This window comes from Gambusia affinis, linkage group LG07, assembly GCF_019740435.1.
Source record: "Gambusia affinis linkage group LG07, SWU_Gaff_1.0, whole genome shotgun sequence".
Classification (NCBI taxonomy): Eukaryota; Metazoa; Chordata; class Actinopteri; order Cyprinodontiformes; family Poeciliidae; genus Gambusia; species Gambusia affinis.
The window spans coordinates 16463016-16477597 of NC_057874.1; the positions used below are offsets into that span (position 1 = coordinate 16463016).

At 38.1% G+C, this 14582-nt stretch overlaps 1 protein-coding gene across 1 annotated transcript; it reads right to left on the reverse strand.

Annotated features, from left to right (window-relative positions):
* Positions 1-1472: 1472 nt before the first annotated feature.
* Positions 1473-11219, reverse strand: LOC122834221 (rac GTPase-activating protein 1-like). Its single transcript, XM_044122432.1, has 17 exons — positions 11043-11219; positions 10624-10723; positions 9794-9996; positions 9469-9623; positions 8896-8965; positions 8749-8802; positions 8513-8590; positions 8281-8395; positions 8017-8153; positions 7768-7932; positions 6697-6792; positions 5413-5611; positions 5230-5335; positions 5009-5141; positions 4524-4632; positions 3561-3669; positions 1473-2784 (listed from the first exon to the last, which is right to left on the reverse strand). Exons 2-17 carry the CDS (start codon positions 10706-10708, stop codon positions 2709-2711), a joined length of 1890 nt encoding a protein of 629 aa, XP_043978367.1. The 5' UTR covers positions 10709-10723; positions 11043-11219; the 3' UTR covers positions 1473-2708.
* Positions 11220-14582: the final 3363 nt, after the last annotated feature.

A 14582-nucleotide genomic window follows, 5' to 3' on the forward strand; every position in this document is an offset into this window, starting at 1 on the left:
TTCCTCCAAACTTTTTAACTCTCCCACTCAGAAAAAGAAATGGTGACCGAAGTAGGAGAAAAACGGAGGGAAGGTGGGAACATTAGGCATAAAGTCTGATAGAAACTGAACAGTAAACATAAGAATATGCATCATTCTTATGTTTACTGTTCCTCTTAGTCCATTAGGTTGTTTCAAATCGTACCCAATAGCTATTTTTCTGCTGCTCATTTCAAGCAATTGTGCTGCACCTATTGATTCTGATTGGCTTGAAACCTCTCGCAGGTGACAATGTGTTTTCATGTATTTATTTCCATGGGAAGAAGAAAAAATTATTCCGCTCAGAATTTAGTTAAATATTAATTAAATGATTAGATAGGAGGTCTTCAAATTGCACTTATTGAGCCGATGTCTCTGCGATGCTGCCAATATTTACCCTGAACTCAAGCAGACGCCTGCTACATGCTCCACACAGCAAGAGCCTGACATATATACAGTGTAATTCCAATGAAGTCGATAACCGCGATAATTAACTTTATGACTCGGGTAATTATTGATTGCATTCATGATCCAAAAGAAGGTGCTCGTTCCGATCTCCTCTTTGGCACATCCGCCCGCAGTTCGCTGTATAAATAGAGGAATTAAGCGAAGCTCTTGTTGTTACGCGTTTACCAGCTTACATTGTAATTTATTTAAGAGCTCTTAATTGGACTAGTTACTCATTTGGCCCTCGCCGGTCCCACAGCAGAACGTAGCTCGATCACTGCACGCTGGGGCATGCTGGAATATGGAGCTACAGAGACGCACTGTACACAGCCAGCTGTTTGATGTCTGCAGCATGCCAGCGTATGCTGCACCGCAGCATAAATAAACACAAAAATCCCCCGGTGAGAGGACAGATCGACACACAGGAGACCTTATTTCAGGCTAATCAACTATTAATGTTGATTTGAAATTCAGTTTCTTTTTTTTTCCCTTTCTGCAGGCTCTTCTCTGCAGTTATTCCTGGCTGAATGGATGTTTTAAGCAGGAAGAAAGAAAGCGAGAACAGACGTATTTGGATGAAACTGAGCACCATATTTTCACCATCACCACTCCCACCCCCCAAACAGCTGGACTTGAATCTCAGAGGACCAAATGGGTTGCTAAGGCGCTGTATTAAATGAGGCCACATAAATGTATGTCAGCGGGTTCTGCCTGGCTTAGCACTCTCCACAATAAGTGCTAATGGAATAACTATAAGATGTATAAATGATCCTTGCTTTAATTCATAATAATGTTGGACCTCATCGCCTGCCCATTCAGCCCAATAGATTATGGAAATAGCTCTAATGACTATTGGAACAATGAGCTGAAAGGCATTATCATTCAGGAACGCGTCAGCTTTGGGATAGCTGGCACTGGTGCTTTTGCCCTTTCACTGAAGATCTGAAATACCAACGGCCTTGCATTCAATTAAAAGAAGAGAAGTGAAGAATTACACCCAAGCTTCGTGGAACATTAATAACACACTTTAATGTGGTAATAATTATCTGCGTCAAAAGGTGCAAAAGCCTTTTGTTCGGATTGAATTATATTAAATAAAAACTAACATCTCCTATTGTGTATACCGAAACGGCCTTAAATCAGAAGGCTTCCTCCCCCCACAGACCTACTTCATGCATGAAGACAAAGAAGCAGGATTACAATGTTTTATTTTTAGCTTGGCAATGGATGCAGAGACAAATGAATGTTAACCATTCAGTTGTGAAATCTTTGGTAAAAGTTATTCAGGTGAACAATGCCACACAAAAAAAGAATAAATGCATAAAAAAAATGGAATACAATATATGCCAAACGTGACCATACAATGAGGTTAAGTTGATTTTGTTTTTTTAGAGTTACTTTTGTGCATCACGTATGCTAAACATCCCTACAACACTTTAAGGAGACAATAGAAGCAGCATGGGAGGATGTTATGGATTTTTTTCCATCTTATGTATAGAATAACACATTAGTTAAATATATATGCAAATAAATTTGATGTCAAACAGAGCAGATGAAGATTTCACTTTAAGCTCACATGAGTGTGAAGCTTTGGTTTGCAGAAAAATATGCATGCAAGTATGTCTGAGTGACTATGTGCAGAATACATACAGTATATCCTATTCACTACTGAAGGACTGCATGTACTTAATGGTGCAACAGCACCCTCTAGTGGTTGAAGTTATCATGAAGAAAAAGGCCTCGTCATTATTAAAGTATTATAGCATTAGTAAAGTGTTCTAGAAATAAAAGTCATTATATTTTTATGTATTAAAACACATCAACAAAGAAAAAAAGTCTTACATAAAAGACAAAAAAATACACTGGCCACTAACAAAATAGTTCCCATTCATTGTTTTAGTTGAATATTTGCTGTGTGCTGGCTTGACATGTGGTTACGATCACAACATCTCACAAAAAGCATAATTTGTTTAAAATGGTTGCTTGGTTACTAAAGGCTTCAAAGTTTCTATAATTACAGAGAAGAAATGAAAATTTTCAGCAACAAAGTACTAGTGATCAAAGATAGTCAAATTATATTTTTGATAAGAAAGAAAAACATGGAAAGTTCTAAAAAAAAAACAAACCTCACAGAATTGTCATGCGATTGCACGGTTATTTCCCTACATGATTAGACAAAAGTATACATTGTTTTTGCAGTCAGTAACATTCATATGAATCAGAACATTTTGGCTTTCCTGCCTTTACTTCAGCTGTGGGGAAGCGAAGAAACTTCCCTGACGGTTGGAGGCTGACGTGGCTTTGCTCTTGCTCCCAAATCTAAGAGTTTGAAATCAAGGAGTTAACAAATGGATAAAAACTATTTGCAGTTTAGCATTAAAAATAACGTTGTTATACACTACACAACATAAAAAAATTTATAAATACTGTGGATAAATGTCAACTGTTATTGGAAAATTCAGAAACTATGCAATAATAATATTACAAAGACTTGTCAATTTAAATATTGATAAAAAAAAAAAAAACAGTCAAGCCTTGAACCTTCCCACATGTTTTCCAGCTTACAACCCACAAACTGTAATGTACTTTTTGTGACAGACCTTAAAACCAGTTCAAGAGAGCAAACGACCTGACTTAAATGGAAAGATTTAGATGAAAGCATATTTTTTTTAAATGTCCCAGTCCAAACCTAAATACATTTGATGATGTGTGGCGAGACTAAAGAAAAAAAAAAATAAATTGTTCGCAGACACTCTTCAGCCAGTCTGACAGTTTTGTCTACTTTGCAAAGAGGAATGGGTAAAATGTTTAGTTTCTAGGTGACTAAACCTGGTTAAAACATTCTGACTGAAATATACTTTCATTATTAACTCAGGGCTGCGAAATACAAATACAAATCCCAATTTCCAGATTTTCACTTTCAAAAAACTATTGAAAACCACCAATCCCTTTACTTTACAACAACGTACTAAATACAAACACAGACAATTAAAATGTGAACAAGTTAGAGTGTGAACACTTCTACAAGACACTGCAGTTATATTTGATCAATAGGAAAAAACAATGTAATAGTGTTAAAGTGTTTAAATGCTTACATGGTGGAATTGGTGAGGGTCTGCATGACCCGCTGAGACAGTGAGCTGGAGGACGGTGTTTTGGAAAGCATTTGCTGTTCTGGGGTCGTCACTGGTCCCAGTATGCTCACTGGAAATTCAACAAAGAGGAAGAACTGGTGTCATTAACATAAAGACCCCCTCTTTGCTTGGTACAGAGAAAATTTACACTGGTGTTAGAGCCGTGGGGATTGACTGAGGTTTTGTGGGTTGGTTTGCATACTGATGGTGCTGGGAGGAACTGAAACACGAACATGAAAAGCTTCCTTGAGTTGTCCTGCAAACTACAAGGAAACTTAGAGGTTGGGCTTTTTTTAGCTTTGGCTCTCAAAACAGAAAAAAAAAGTATTTTTAATGTGACTGCTTAAAGAGAAATGTCTTCTTTTCCATTAGTGTTTGGGCTGGTATGAGTCGATATGCAGTTTAATGTGTTATATTTTCTGAATGCTTTAGTTTCTTAAGTTTTTGCTCTTATTTATCTTATAAGTTAAACAACAGCAAGTTAAAGAAATTTCTGTTTGCCAAAACCCAGGAAAGCAATGAACATTTGATACAGTACAAGTTAAATTGTGTGCATATAAAAGGAACTACAGTAAAACAGACACTCATAACTCTAGAGAAACTTTCACAGGTTTCCTGCTGGATTTAAACACAAAACTGTATTAAACTGTAAAATAAAAAAAATAAAAAATAAAATAAAAAAACTAATCCCATGAAAACACTGACGAAAAGCCCCTGAAACCATTTTGTAACATGTAGTTAACAGGTTGACAGTAAAGCAGACAGGAGCCCTGAAGCGCACAAAGGAAAGGCACCAGGAAGTCAGGAAGAATACAACAGGGGAAATCCATCCCGTTCAATCAAATCTACTTAGCTAAAGTATCTCAAAACTCAAAAGATTTACTATTTATTTTATTTTATCTTTATCAGTGTGCAGTGATCCACCTTTTTGGCTTGGAGTGTCAGTGTTCTGAGGTGTCTCCATGTCTACGTTATCAGGATGGGCAAACCGGCTCCAGTAGCTCCCAGGAATACTCAGCAGGCGCTCTACGATCTACGGAAATAGAAAATAAGCTGCTTTCTCTGTCCTACAACCTTCAGAGAGCCACAAAGCATCAATCAAAACAAAAGTAGAAATATGAATTACCTCAGCTGTCAACATTAAACACTTCTAAAGAATAAGGTTGAGAGTATTTTTGTTCCTGACTTTCTTTGGCTCGTACATCTTTTATTTATCTATTTCATTTTAACCTTTCCATGCACAAGTCAAAAAAAAAAAAAAAAAGGAAAACGCACACAATGCTGCAAAAAAACAAAAACAAACCAAAACAAAAAATATCAAAAGAAAAGAACAAGACAAAATTAGTACAGAAATAAACTAAATTTGCATTCCTGCCAATGGCAAGAACACAAAGTGTAGACCTATTTACCCTTGGTTGTCTGCTGGTATCATGTAGGATGGTCATGGGGTCTGGGTCAGGAACAGCATGACCCACCAGCGTGGGACCAAAGACCCTGGCCAGGTTGCTTACATCCATCTTAGTGTCCGCACTCTGAGACACTCTAGAGATCAAATGCAGAGTTTTAAGTAAAATTAAAGTTTGTACAAGCCTGATAGTATGAAGCTTTGCACCTAAAAGTTGAAAATTACTTGTGCAGGTGAATCATCAGACAGGCCAGTGTGTCCCGGTTAGGTGGGGGAAGCTCACTGATGGCCTGATACAACAGAGCAAGGCTGTTGTCATCATCTTGTGTCTCTACACAGAAACATACAGGTTCCATAAACTGTTGGACAATAAACAGCCAGTTATTACTGAAAGTCTCAGAGACTCACCGGCTGCTTCCATGAAGACTTTGTTGAGGCGGAAGGTGAGAAGTGGCTCGGGCAGATTTCTTAGGAAGTCTTTGAGGACACCGGTGATGACATTGATGTCCTCGACTTTATTAAGAGAAGGCAAAGTTTTGCCTCGGATCAGCTTCTCCTTTAGCTCCTTCACCTGGCGCTCATGGCCAGAGATTCTGTAAAGGCCAACCTGCAGGAACCGAAAGACTATCTGTACCTCAACCGGCATCGTGTTCAACCTGTGATACCATAGCAACACTCAGGACTAACAGGAGAAGAATCACTATGGGGGAGAAAATCACAGTGGATGCAGAAGCTATTTAGTGCTAAAGATTTTCCACATTTTGTTATGTTACAACCTTATTACAAGATGGATGAAAATGATTTTTCTCTTCAAAAATGATATATGTAAACCCCTTAATGATAAACTGAAAATTGTCCCCATACATTTCCAGCCTTTGCAGATGTTCTTCCAGGTGTTTCCTGTTTCTATTGACCATGTTCAGATGTTTTCATATTGCCTGAATTACACAAAGATGGCACTAATTTTTCTAAAATCTTTATTTTTTCTGTGGGTAACGTGAAAAAAGAGAATGTTCTAAAAACTCAAGCACAAGACTGAATGTTGTTCACCCATCTAATGTATGAATATACATTCTCTGGTTTTATGAACATAAAATATAACTTCAAACCCAGGCATCATGACTGGGGGAAAAAAAGACTGTTTATCGTCGGGGTGACACCATCTTTTCTGTAAAGCATGGTGGCTCATCATGTTGCAGGGCTGTTTTTCTAGAAGGAAATCCCCAAATACAGCAGCCAAATATATAGAAAGTCTGTTCTGGAGCTCTAATTAAACCAACAAATTAACTCCATACCCTTAAACTTCTCTGGAAAGACTGAAAAATAACCATCTGACTGCAGTTGAGAGGATTTGCAGCAGATAACGGTACAGAATAGTGATATTAAAAGCAAGGTGTGCCTTGCTTGCAATACCCAAGAAGATTTGAAGTAGTCTTTGCTGCAAATGTGCTCCAAAATATGTTGAGCAAAAGATAAATTCTGTCCCATTTTAATTACATTTATTTTTTTTTTTTAAAAAGAAAGAAAATTACCGTACCTTTTTTCTTAATCATGATGGTTTGTGTATCGGGATTGTAGGAAAAATGACATTAATTCATTTCATAACATAACAAAAAGTGGAAAAAATCAAAATGCTGGGAATGGTCCACATGCACAAGTTCATAAAACTGTTTGTTTTTTGTGTTGTCTGACCTCATGAAGGCCTCTGCGTTCAATCTCTTTAATGCAGTAGATGACCAAGGCCGGGATCCTTGGGGAGGTTGTTGGAGCAAAGTCAGCTAGTGTACTCTGCACAGAAAGGACATCTAAATGAGTACATGACCTGAAAATACTTGTTAGAGTCTATTTATCTAATCAGTGTGTATTTCTATACAGTATCAAATACACTTTATAAAACTAGATTTAAGAGTGAAGAATAAACTAATAATTTAAAGACCTGTGTTATTATTTCTGCAGTTTTTTATGAAAGGAGCCACCTGCCTGGTCAGGATGGTCATTTATGCCCACAGGAGGGACATTTTTGTAGTAAACGCAGTCAACTTCAGCAAATACCAGGAAGACCGAACACATAAAAGCAAAGTTGCTTCATTTTGTTCCTTTATTCTCACAATGGATTTCGAAATGTCGGCAGCCTTTCAGAAATCTCAAAAGTAAAAAGTAAACGTCTCCATTGTAATACATATCATAAGTATTGTGTGCAGTAAAATTGGGAAAACATTTTACAATCTTCTGCCTGATCTAGGGCGATAACAATTAACTGGATTAATCATGATGAATCTGTTATTGAAATAATTTAGCAATCAATAAATAATTACCCACAGAATCAAATAAAAGGTCATTTGCTGCAAAAAAATTATACATTTTTGCAGTCAACATTAAAAACACCTTTGCCTGCAAATATTTTTCACCCAAAATTCATCAAGTGGCACAGTTAAAGCCTCGCCCAGTTTAAATTCACCGAAGGAATTCTGTGTTATTGCATTTTAAATGAAAAATCTGCAGAATATGGACATTTTTTCATCCGATTAATCAATTTGTTGTCAAATTATAGAGTAATCAATAACTAAAATAATTGTTAGCTACAGCCCTAGCACAATCACATACCGTTAAAAAAACAAAGACAGAAAAGAGAGAAGGGAATAGCACAGGAATCCAGTCTGTCTCTGTGCTTTCCCAGAATATAGGCCTCAACCTGACTGAGAAGCTTTAGATGAGGGCACCTGCCATGTAAAGGAACCATAAATGAAGCGATCAGAAACATACCTCTGTTCCCCTGCTGGGCGTTTCAAGAGCCGAGGGATTACACGGCAGGGGGCAGTTATCCCGGCACTCCGGATGGGTCACAATCCTGCAGTCCTGGCAGCGAAGACAAATCTTGCCGAACTTTGTTCTTCTTCCACATGGTGCACAAAACTCAGACTTGATCACCTGATGTATAGATACATAGTTTATTAAAAAGTTGGTTTTAGAATGAAAAACACTTAAGAAATAAAGAGAAGAACTCAGTGCAACCGTTTTGGGGATGAAGTGGTGCTTCTTCCCGCCTTTAATTCGAGGAGTCTGGAACTGAACAGGGGTTTCGGAGACCGGCATGCTGGGGGCTTCACTGGCAGTCTCAGAGTGGTCAGTGGTGGTTGTGTCAGCCATCGCTGGAGATAAATCATTTGTTGGTCAAATGGCAAAGATCAGCCAAATTAAATTTAAACACACATTTCCCTTTCATTGATAATAAATCACATTGTAAGGAAGAAGTGAAATGAAAAGAAAAGTCCTCACCACTCCTCCTCCTGCTGCGGGTCCAGTAAGGCACCGTCTCAATGGTGGAAACCGCCTCAACACCTCCGCTCGCAGGCAGAGTGATCGTTGTTTTGGCCACAATAGACTCATTATTCTGAAGCATAATAAAGGAGACATTTTGTGTAATCTTCATCAAGAGCAAGCTGAACTTTTAAAACAGGTTGTGTTTAAAATGTCGTGGAGCCCAGCGGGCTCCAGGGGGCAGGATTACTCTTTCTGATGGACGGCCTGTGGAGCGGGGCTTCTTCACTGCTTGTGAAGGACCGTCTGTGAGTTTTCTAGAGGAACGCTGAAGTTTCAAAAGTAAATTGTGCAAACCAAGAAAATGAAAAATTAGAGCCAGTGAACTGAATCAATAATTAGATCTCAAACAAAAAAACTGCTAAACTATTAGGTCATCGGTGGGAGAAAACACGGTTGAAAACAATGAGTAATGACGTGACTCACTCGTTTCGGCCGTTTGCGGAGTCTCACATTCTTCATCACAGAAGAATCCCAGTCCTCAAGGAGAGAAGGTGGGGCAGTATAAAAGCCGTTTTATTAATGAGGTCCTTAAGTTACAGCTACTGTAACTATCTGACACGGAAAGCTTACCAGAGAGTCATCCGTTTGGTCATAGCTGATATCTGACAGGAAAGATGTTGATTCCTCAACTCTAGTTAGTCTGTAATATGAAATTAGCATTAGTGTACAAACCATGTCTGCTAATGGCTAATTAGAGAAAGGCCACATTCAGTGTTAGAAGAAAATTTCACACATTACAGTTGATTTACATGTCATGATGCAAAAAAAAAAAAAAAAGAAAAAAAAAAAAAATTGACTCCAGGAGGATGAGACATGCCTTAAAATTTTATTTCTGAAAGGGATGGAAAAAACTAAAGTAAAAACAAAGTTTGGGGTATAATGTGACAAAATGTCGAAAAGTTCAAAAGATGTGAATACTTTTGCTATTTGGAACCTTCCTTTTTTTTTTTTTTTTAAAATCAAACCTCCCACTTGATATAATAGCACTACCTTGAGCGCTACACAAGCTCTTTTCCTTATTATCTAAATAATTTGGCTGCAATTCCAAATGGTATTTAATGGCTACACTAAATACCATTTATGTGGAGGGAAAACACAAGGAAACATGCAGCAACTTTTCAGACCATGTTGCGTGAGGCTGACCTTCGGCTGGAGTTGAGAATGGTTTTGGTGCCTTGTGCTGCCTGTGAATGGGTGCTGAGAAAGGCCAGGGCTGACCGCTGCTCCTCACTAAGGTGAACACTGCTGCCATTATTCTCTGCGATCAGCAGCTCCCGGATCAGCTGTACCTGCCGCTCCTTTTAACGTCACAAAGCAGCAGGATGACAGGGACAAGTTAATGCAGATGAATTGTTATTTGATTAAAATTGACAGCATAAATGACTTTTTCCGTTGTTGTTTTTTTGAATACAATAAACTATACAGAACTATACAAACAGAAAACATAAGAAATCAGTTAGACACCAACTAGTTTCTCATAGACGGCCTCTGCCTTCTGTCGTCGACGGATCTCCACGTCCACCTGGTTTCGCGCGTGTTTTAGTTTAACCTCCAGTGCCCCCCTCTCCGTTTCCACTTTGGCCAATACTTCTTTACAAGAAACCAGCTCTTCACCCGCCAACAGCCACTTCTTACGACAGTCTTCAAAGTTCACTGCCATCTGGAGGAACTCTGCAGTGCAGGAGAAAGGTGCGATAGACTTACCAACAACATGCATTTTAATTAGCCAAACAAAATATTAAATTTAATTTATTATCATAACAGCACTATGCAATACATCAAAATCGCAAAGGTTGGATTGGATCAAATTTTTTTAAAGATTTTATCTTCCCTTATGCTCTGCAACCCAGTCCCATATTTGGCCACTTTCAAGGACTTTCTCTGCACTGAAACTGAATTTAGAGACCAAGATGCTAATGCTTACAAAGAATGTCGAAACACCGCAATGACGGAAAATAAAGATTTGAGTGTTGATGCAGCAAAATCACAAATATTGCAACTGAATTCAAGACAAGAGTAGCATGATCTTGCTTTTTAGAATGAGTCAATAGAATGGCAACAGAATTGTCAGATTGACAAATGCCATTTGAAAAGCACAAATAAAAAATAAAAGTTGTTATGGAAAAGAAATACAAAGTTTATATAATGTGGCGAGAAAACAATAGATAAAGTATTTGTCGTACTGTTTCCTTTTTTGCCGCACTTATCCAGACAGTGTAGCAAGATTTACTGCTGTAGCACTAAGTAAGCTAACTACAGAGTCGGTAAATACCACACTGAGGTCTGGAGGAAACTTACGTGGTTCAATGTTCTCATTCAGAGCGTCCAGGTGAGCTCTGAGAGACTGAAACTGGTTGAACAGGTTCACAACGGACATCTCCATGTTGTATCACTGCGACTGTTAGCAAAAACAAATGATTTATTGAGCTATGAATTTATCTTTTGTTGCACGTGATATGTATCATTGTTTTTCAGCTACATTGTTTTCCAGTAGCCCGAGTACTTGCTGGAAAGTACCATTTCAAACACTTTTATACGTTTATATACAGTTATAGCGCAAAATACATCGTAAAACTACGGTACACACATATTTAAGACAGACACAAACTTTTTAAAATGAGCTTTAAAAAAAACAAAAGTTGCTAGTGTGCGTTAGCACCCAGGTATCAGTTTATCTCGACATTAATTAATCAAGTCAAAAACCACAAATCACTTACCTGTCCAATATACAGTCCGTGGGATAGTTAGACGGACGAGTATAATATTTGTGTCCTCGGCGGAGGTCTGGTCGTGTGTTAGCACAGCATCAACACTGCCACGCCTGGCATAGCTTCCACATTCCTTCTATTCAAAATCAGCGCCGGTTTTCTTCTTCGTCAGCTAAAAGCTGGCGTCAGGGTACTCTGCCGCCCCCACACAGCCAGACTTGTAACTGCACAGAGGACGGAAATTAGTTTCTGTCAATGGAATACAGTAGTTAAGGATTTTTTAAATGTAGTTCTCTTAAAGGACTACGGTATTATTATAATAATGAATATCTTATCTACCTGTAGTAAGTAGATTTTTAATTTTGAGTATTTTTGATGGGTCTTCCACACCTGGAAAGGTTTACCACTGTTCCATGCTTTCTCCACTTGTAGATAATGGGTCTTTCATTTTGGTTTACTGGAATCCCAAAGCCTTAGAAGTGGATTTGTAAGCATTTCCAGACTGACAGAGTTGAATGATTTTGTTTTGCTTCTATTCTAGGGTTTATTTTCAGGGCATTTTATAGGCGATTTGAGGTCTTTTATTCTTCTTCGTGTTAGACGAGTTACATTTAAGTGGTCTCTTGATTATTTGAGTCAAACAGTAATGAGACCTGGTTGTGGCTCAAACGCTAGGAAAAATGTGGTTAATCACATACATGCAGGTTGGTTTGACTAGCTTTTTTCCTTTAAAATATGAAATCCATTTGATGACTGCCATAGGAATATCAGAGATACTCGTGTAATTATTTGTTTGGTGATCTCAAACATTTCAGTGTGACAAGGAATTTAAAAAAATATGTAATTTCAAGAGACCTTAATTTGAATCTAGTTTCTTTATTTGACTGTCTGGATCATCAATTGGCTTCGTAGCATGTGTAAAGTTTACCTAAACATTTAAAACATCTGTTATAATGTTCCATTTTGTCTGCAACTTCTTAAACACCCCTGAAGGATTTACATCAAATCTAAAGACGGATGTATAATATAAATAGCTCTATTAATTAAAAAGGTACTCTTGACCTAGATTACTCCACCATGTTTATGTGTTTCAATGTAAGGGGAATTGCAGGGAGAAATTATGCATTTAAGCCTGTGAAACAGCCAGTATTTGTGTGTCATTGTCTTTGTCCTGGCTCTTGGGATGTACAGGGCAGCTTCATTCATCAGCCACTGTTGGCATATCTGGGTGAAGCAACCACTCTGCCTTGCAGCATTTAATAAGAATAACACTCTCACCCACATGCAGAGTATTAATTGTCCATATATACATTTATGTATCCAGTAAACCATTTGAACAATATGTTAACAGACTGCAGCTATTTTGCATGCATCTGTTTGATTTTCTCCTTGCAGTACACTAGTCATCTGATTTAGCATCATACTGTTTCTCCCCTGAAGAACAGCATCCCTACTGAGCAGTGCAGGTCCATTACTGTTGATTTGAGATAATAGGAAGTGTCAGTCAATACAGCCTTTCTGTTTTTATCAATAATTCATGTCTACAGGTACATTTCCTGCAGTCAAGGATCATTTAACTCCTAACACTCTGTTTTACACTAGTCACTGTCTGACTCTTCAGATCCGAGAAGGAACTGTCAGTATGCAGTGGTGCCTTGCAAATGCATTCAATACCCTCTATGCTGATTCTCTCAAAGAAAACCCTGTGCGATCAATTGCCTTCAGAAGTAACCTAATTTATATAGAGACCAGTCCAAATATGTAATCTGATGCAGCTCTTTGGGGTAGAGAATATTAGTAAACAAACATCATAAAAACCAAGAACTACAAAGGACAGGTCAGAAAGAAGACGTTTGAAGCACATTTAAGCTTTGAGCATCTCCCAGGCCCTCTATCTAACATCAAAATCTGGAAAAAGTATATCTCATCTGCAAACTTTGGAGGAGCTGCAGAGATCTACAGGTCAAGTGAGAGAGGCTGCTGATAAGAAAACTATACTAGTCATGCACCACTAATATAGCTTTCATGTGAGAGTCATGTTGAAAGCGAGGTCCAAGTTTGCTCCATCCACTTTAAATCACAGCAAACAGGTGGAAGGTGCTTTGGTAAAATAAGGCCAAAACGGAGCAATTTGGTCAACATGCCAGGCACTATGTCTGGTGGAACGTCAACAATGCATGCTGCCTGTACACAATCCCCATGACAAAACATTGTGGTGGGAACTCTTTTCTTCATCAGGAACAAGGAAGCTGGTCAGACTTCACTGGAAGCTGGATGGAGCTACTGTAGATACAGGGATTTGAAAACTGTATTTAGCTCCATCTGGCTGAAGTAAAATCCATGTATCAATGTCCTTCAACTTTACAATTATGCGCCATTTTAAGTTAATCTATCACATATCACATAAAATCCCAATAAAAGACGTCAAAGTTGTGGCTTGAGTGTGACAAAATAAAGGTTTTTCCAATGAACATTTGTGGAGCCCTTTTTGGAGTAAGTCTGCAAAATAGTCGTAACTGTTTTGCCACTTTTATGTGGAAAGATATGATACATTAACATACCTACACAAAATTATAAAGTATTGCAAACCAGCAATATTTACTGCAAAGGTATGATATAATACAATGAAAACTTCCTAGCTTCAAATAACTTTCAATTTTCCAGTGGGTGTAAAATGTAGCAGGATCCACTAATGCATGGAAGTTGGAGTGGAAGCACCTGCAGATTGTGCTGACTCCTGGGTTTGCCCTCCTCAGTGGAACCATTGAAGGGGTAATGGATCCATAAACAGCCTCATGGGTAACACTTGGCAAATATGCAGCTGAGCTACTAAGGAGTGTATACTGGAGCAGAACACACCCACCTAACATACTTGTGGGTTTGTACAAAGTAAAGAAAAAATCTTTAGGATACAAGAAACAATCAATGAATTTCTGCCTGTCCTTACTGGTTCTGTATGCTATAGTTTCTTTAATGAGAAAATCCCAGAAATGTGGGTAATTCTAAAAGTGCAACATAAATAAAAAGCTTTTCAACTTATATCACAACACTTATATAGATCTTAATAGCTTTGCAACAGAACTTAAACTTTTCCACATGAAGTTTCATTAAAACAATCACAACAGCAACAAAAACTGCAGAGACATGCATTGCTCTTAGCTAGAATTGCTAACACCAGTTATCCTGGGTGCCTGAAAATGTCAGACAATTCCACTGTTTTTTGACATGGAACATGGCAAGAGCTGGGTTAAAAGTTGTTCCTAGAGGCAGTTGTTTTACTTTAGAGGTAACTGGATCATTTGTTATGGGTTCACTATTAACCACTTCCGTATGTTAAAATGGTTCTCATTTTTCCCCAAATGCACTTCTCTTTGGAGTGAAAGCACGCATCAGGGTGCTTGAAGTTTCCTCTTATTAGCTCAAAATCAGTGTTACTTTGTATTTGCTGTGCAAAATCACAAATAATTCCTCTGCGTTTAAGCACCACTAGTTGTTCTTGAGCCATAGTTTGATTTTAGAGAAGGTGGAATGCAATCATGTTGTGCAACT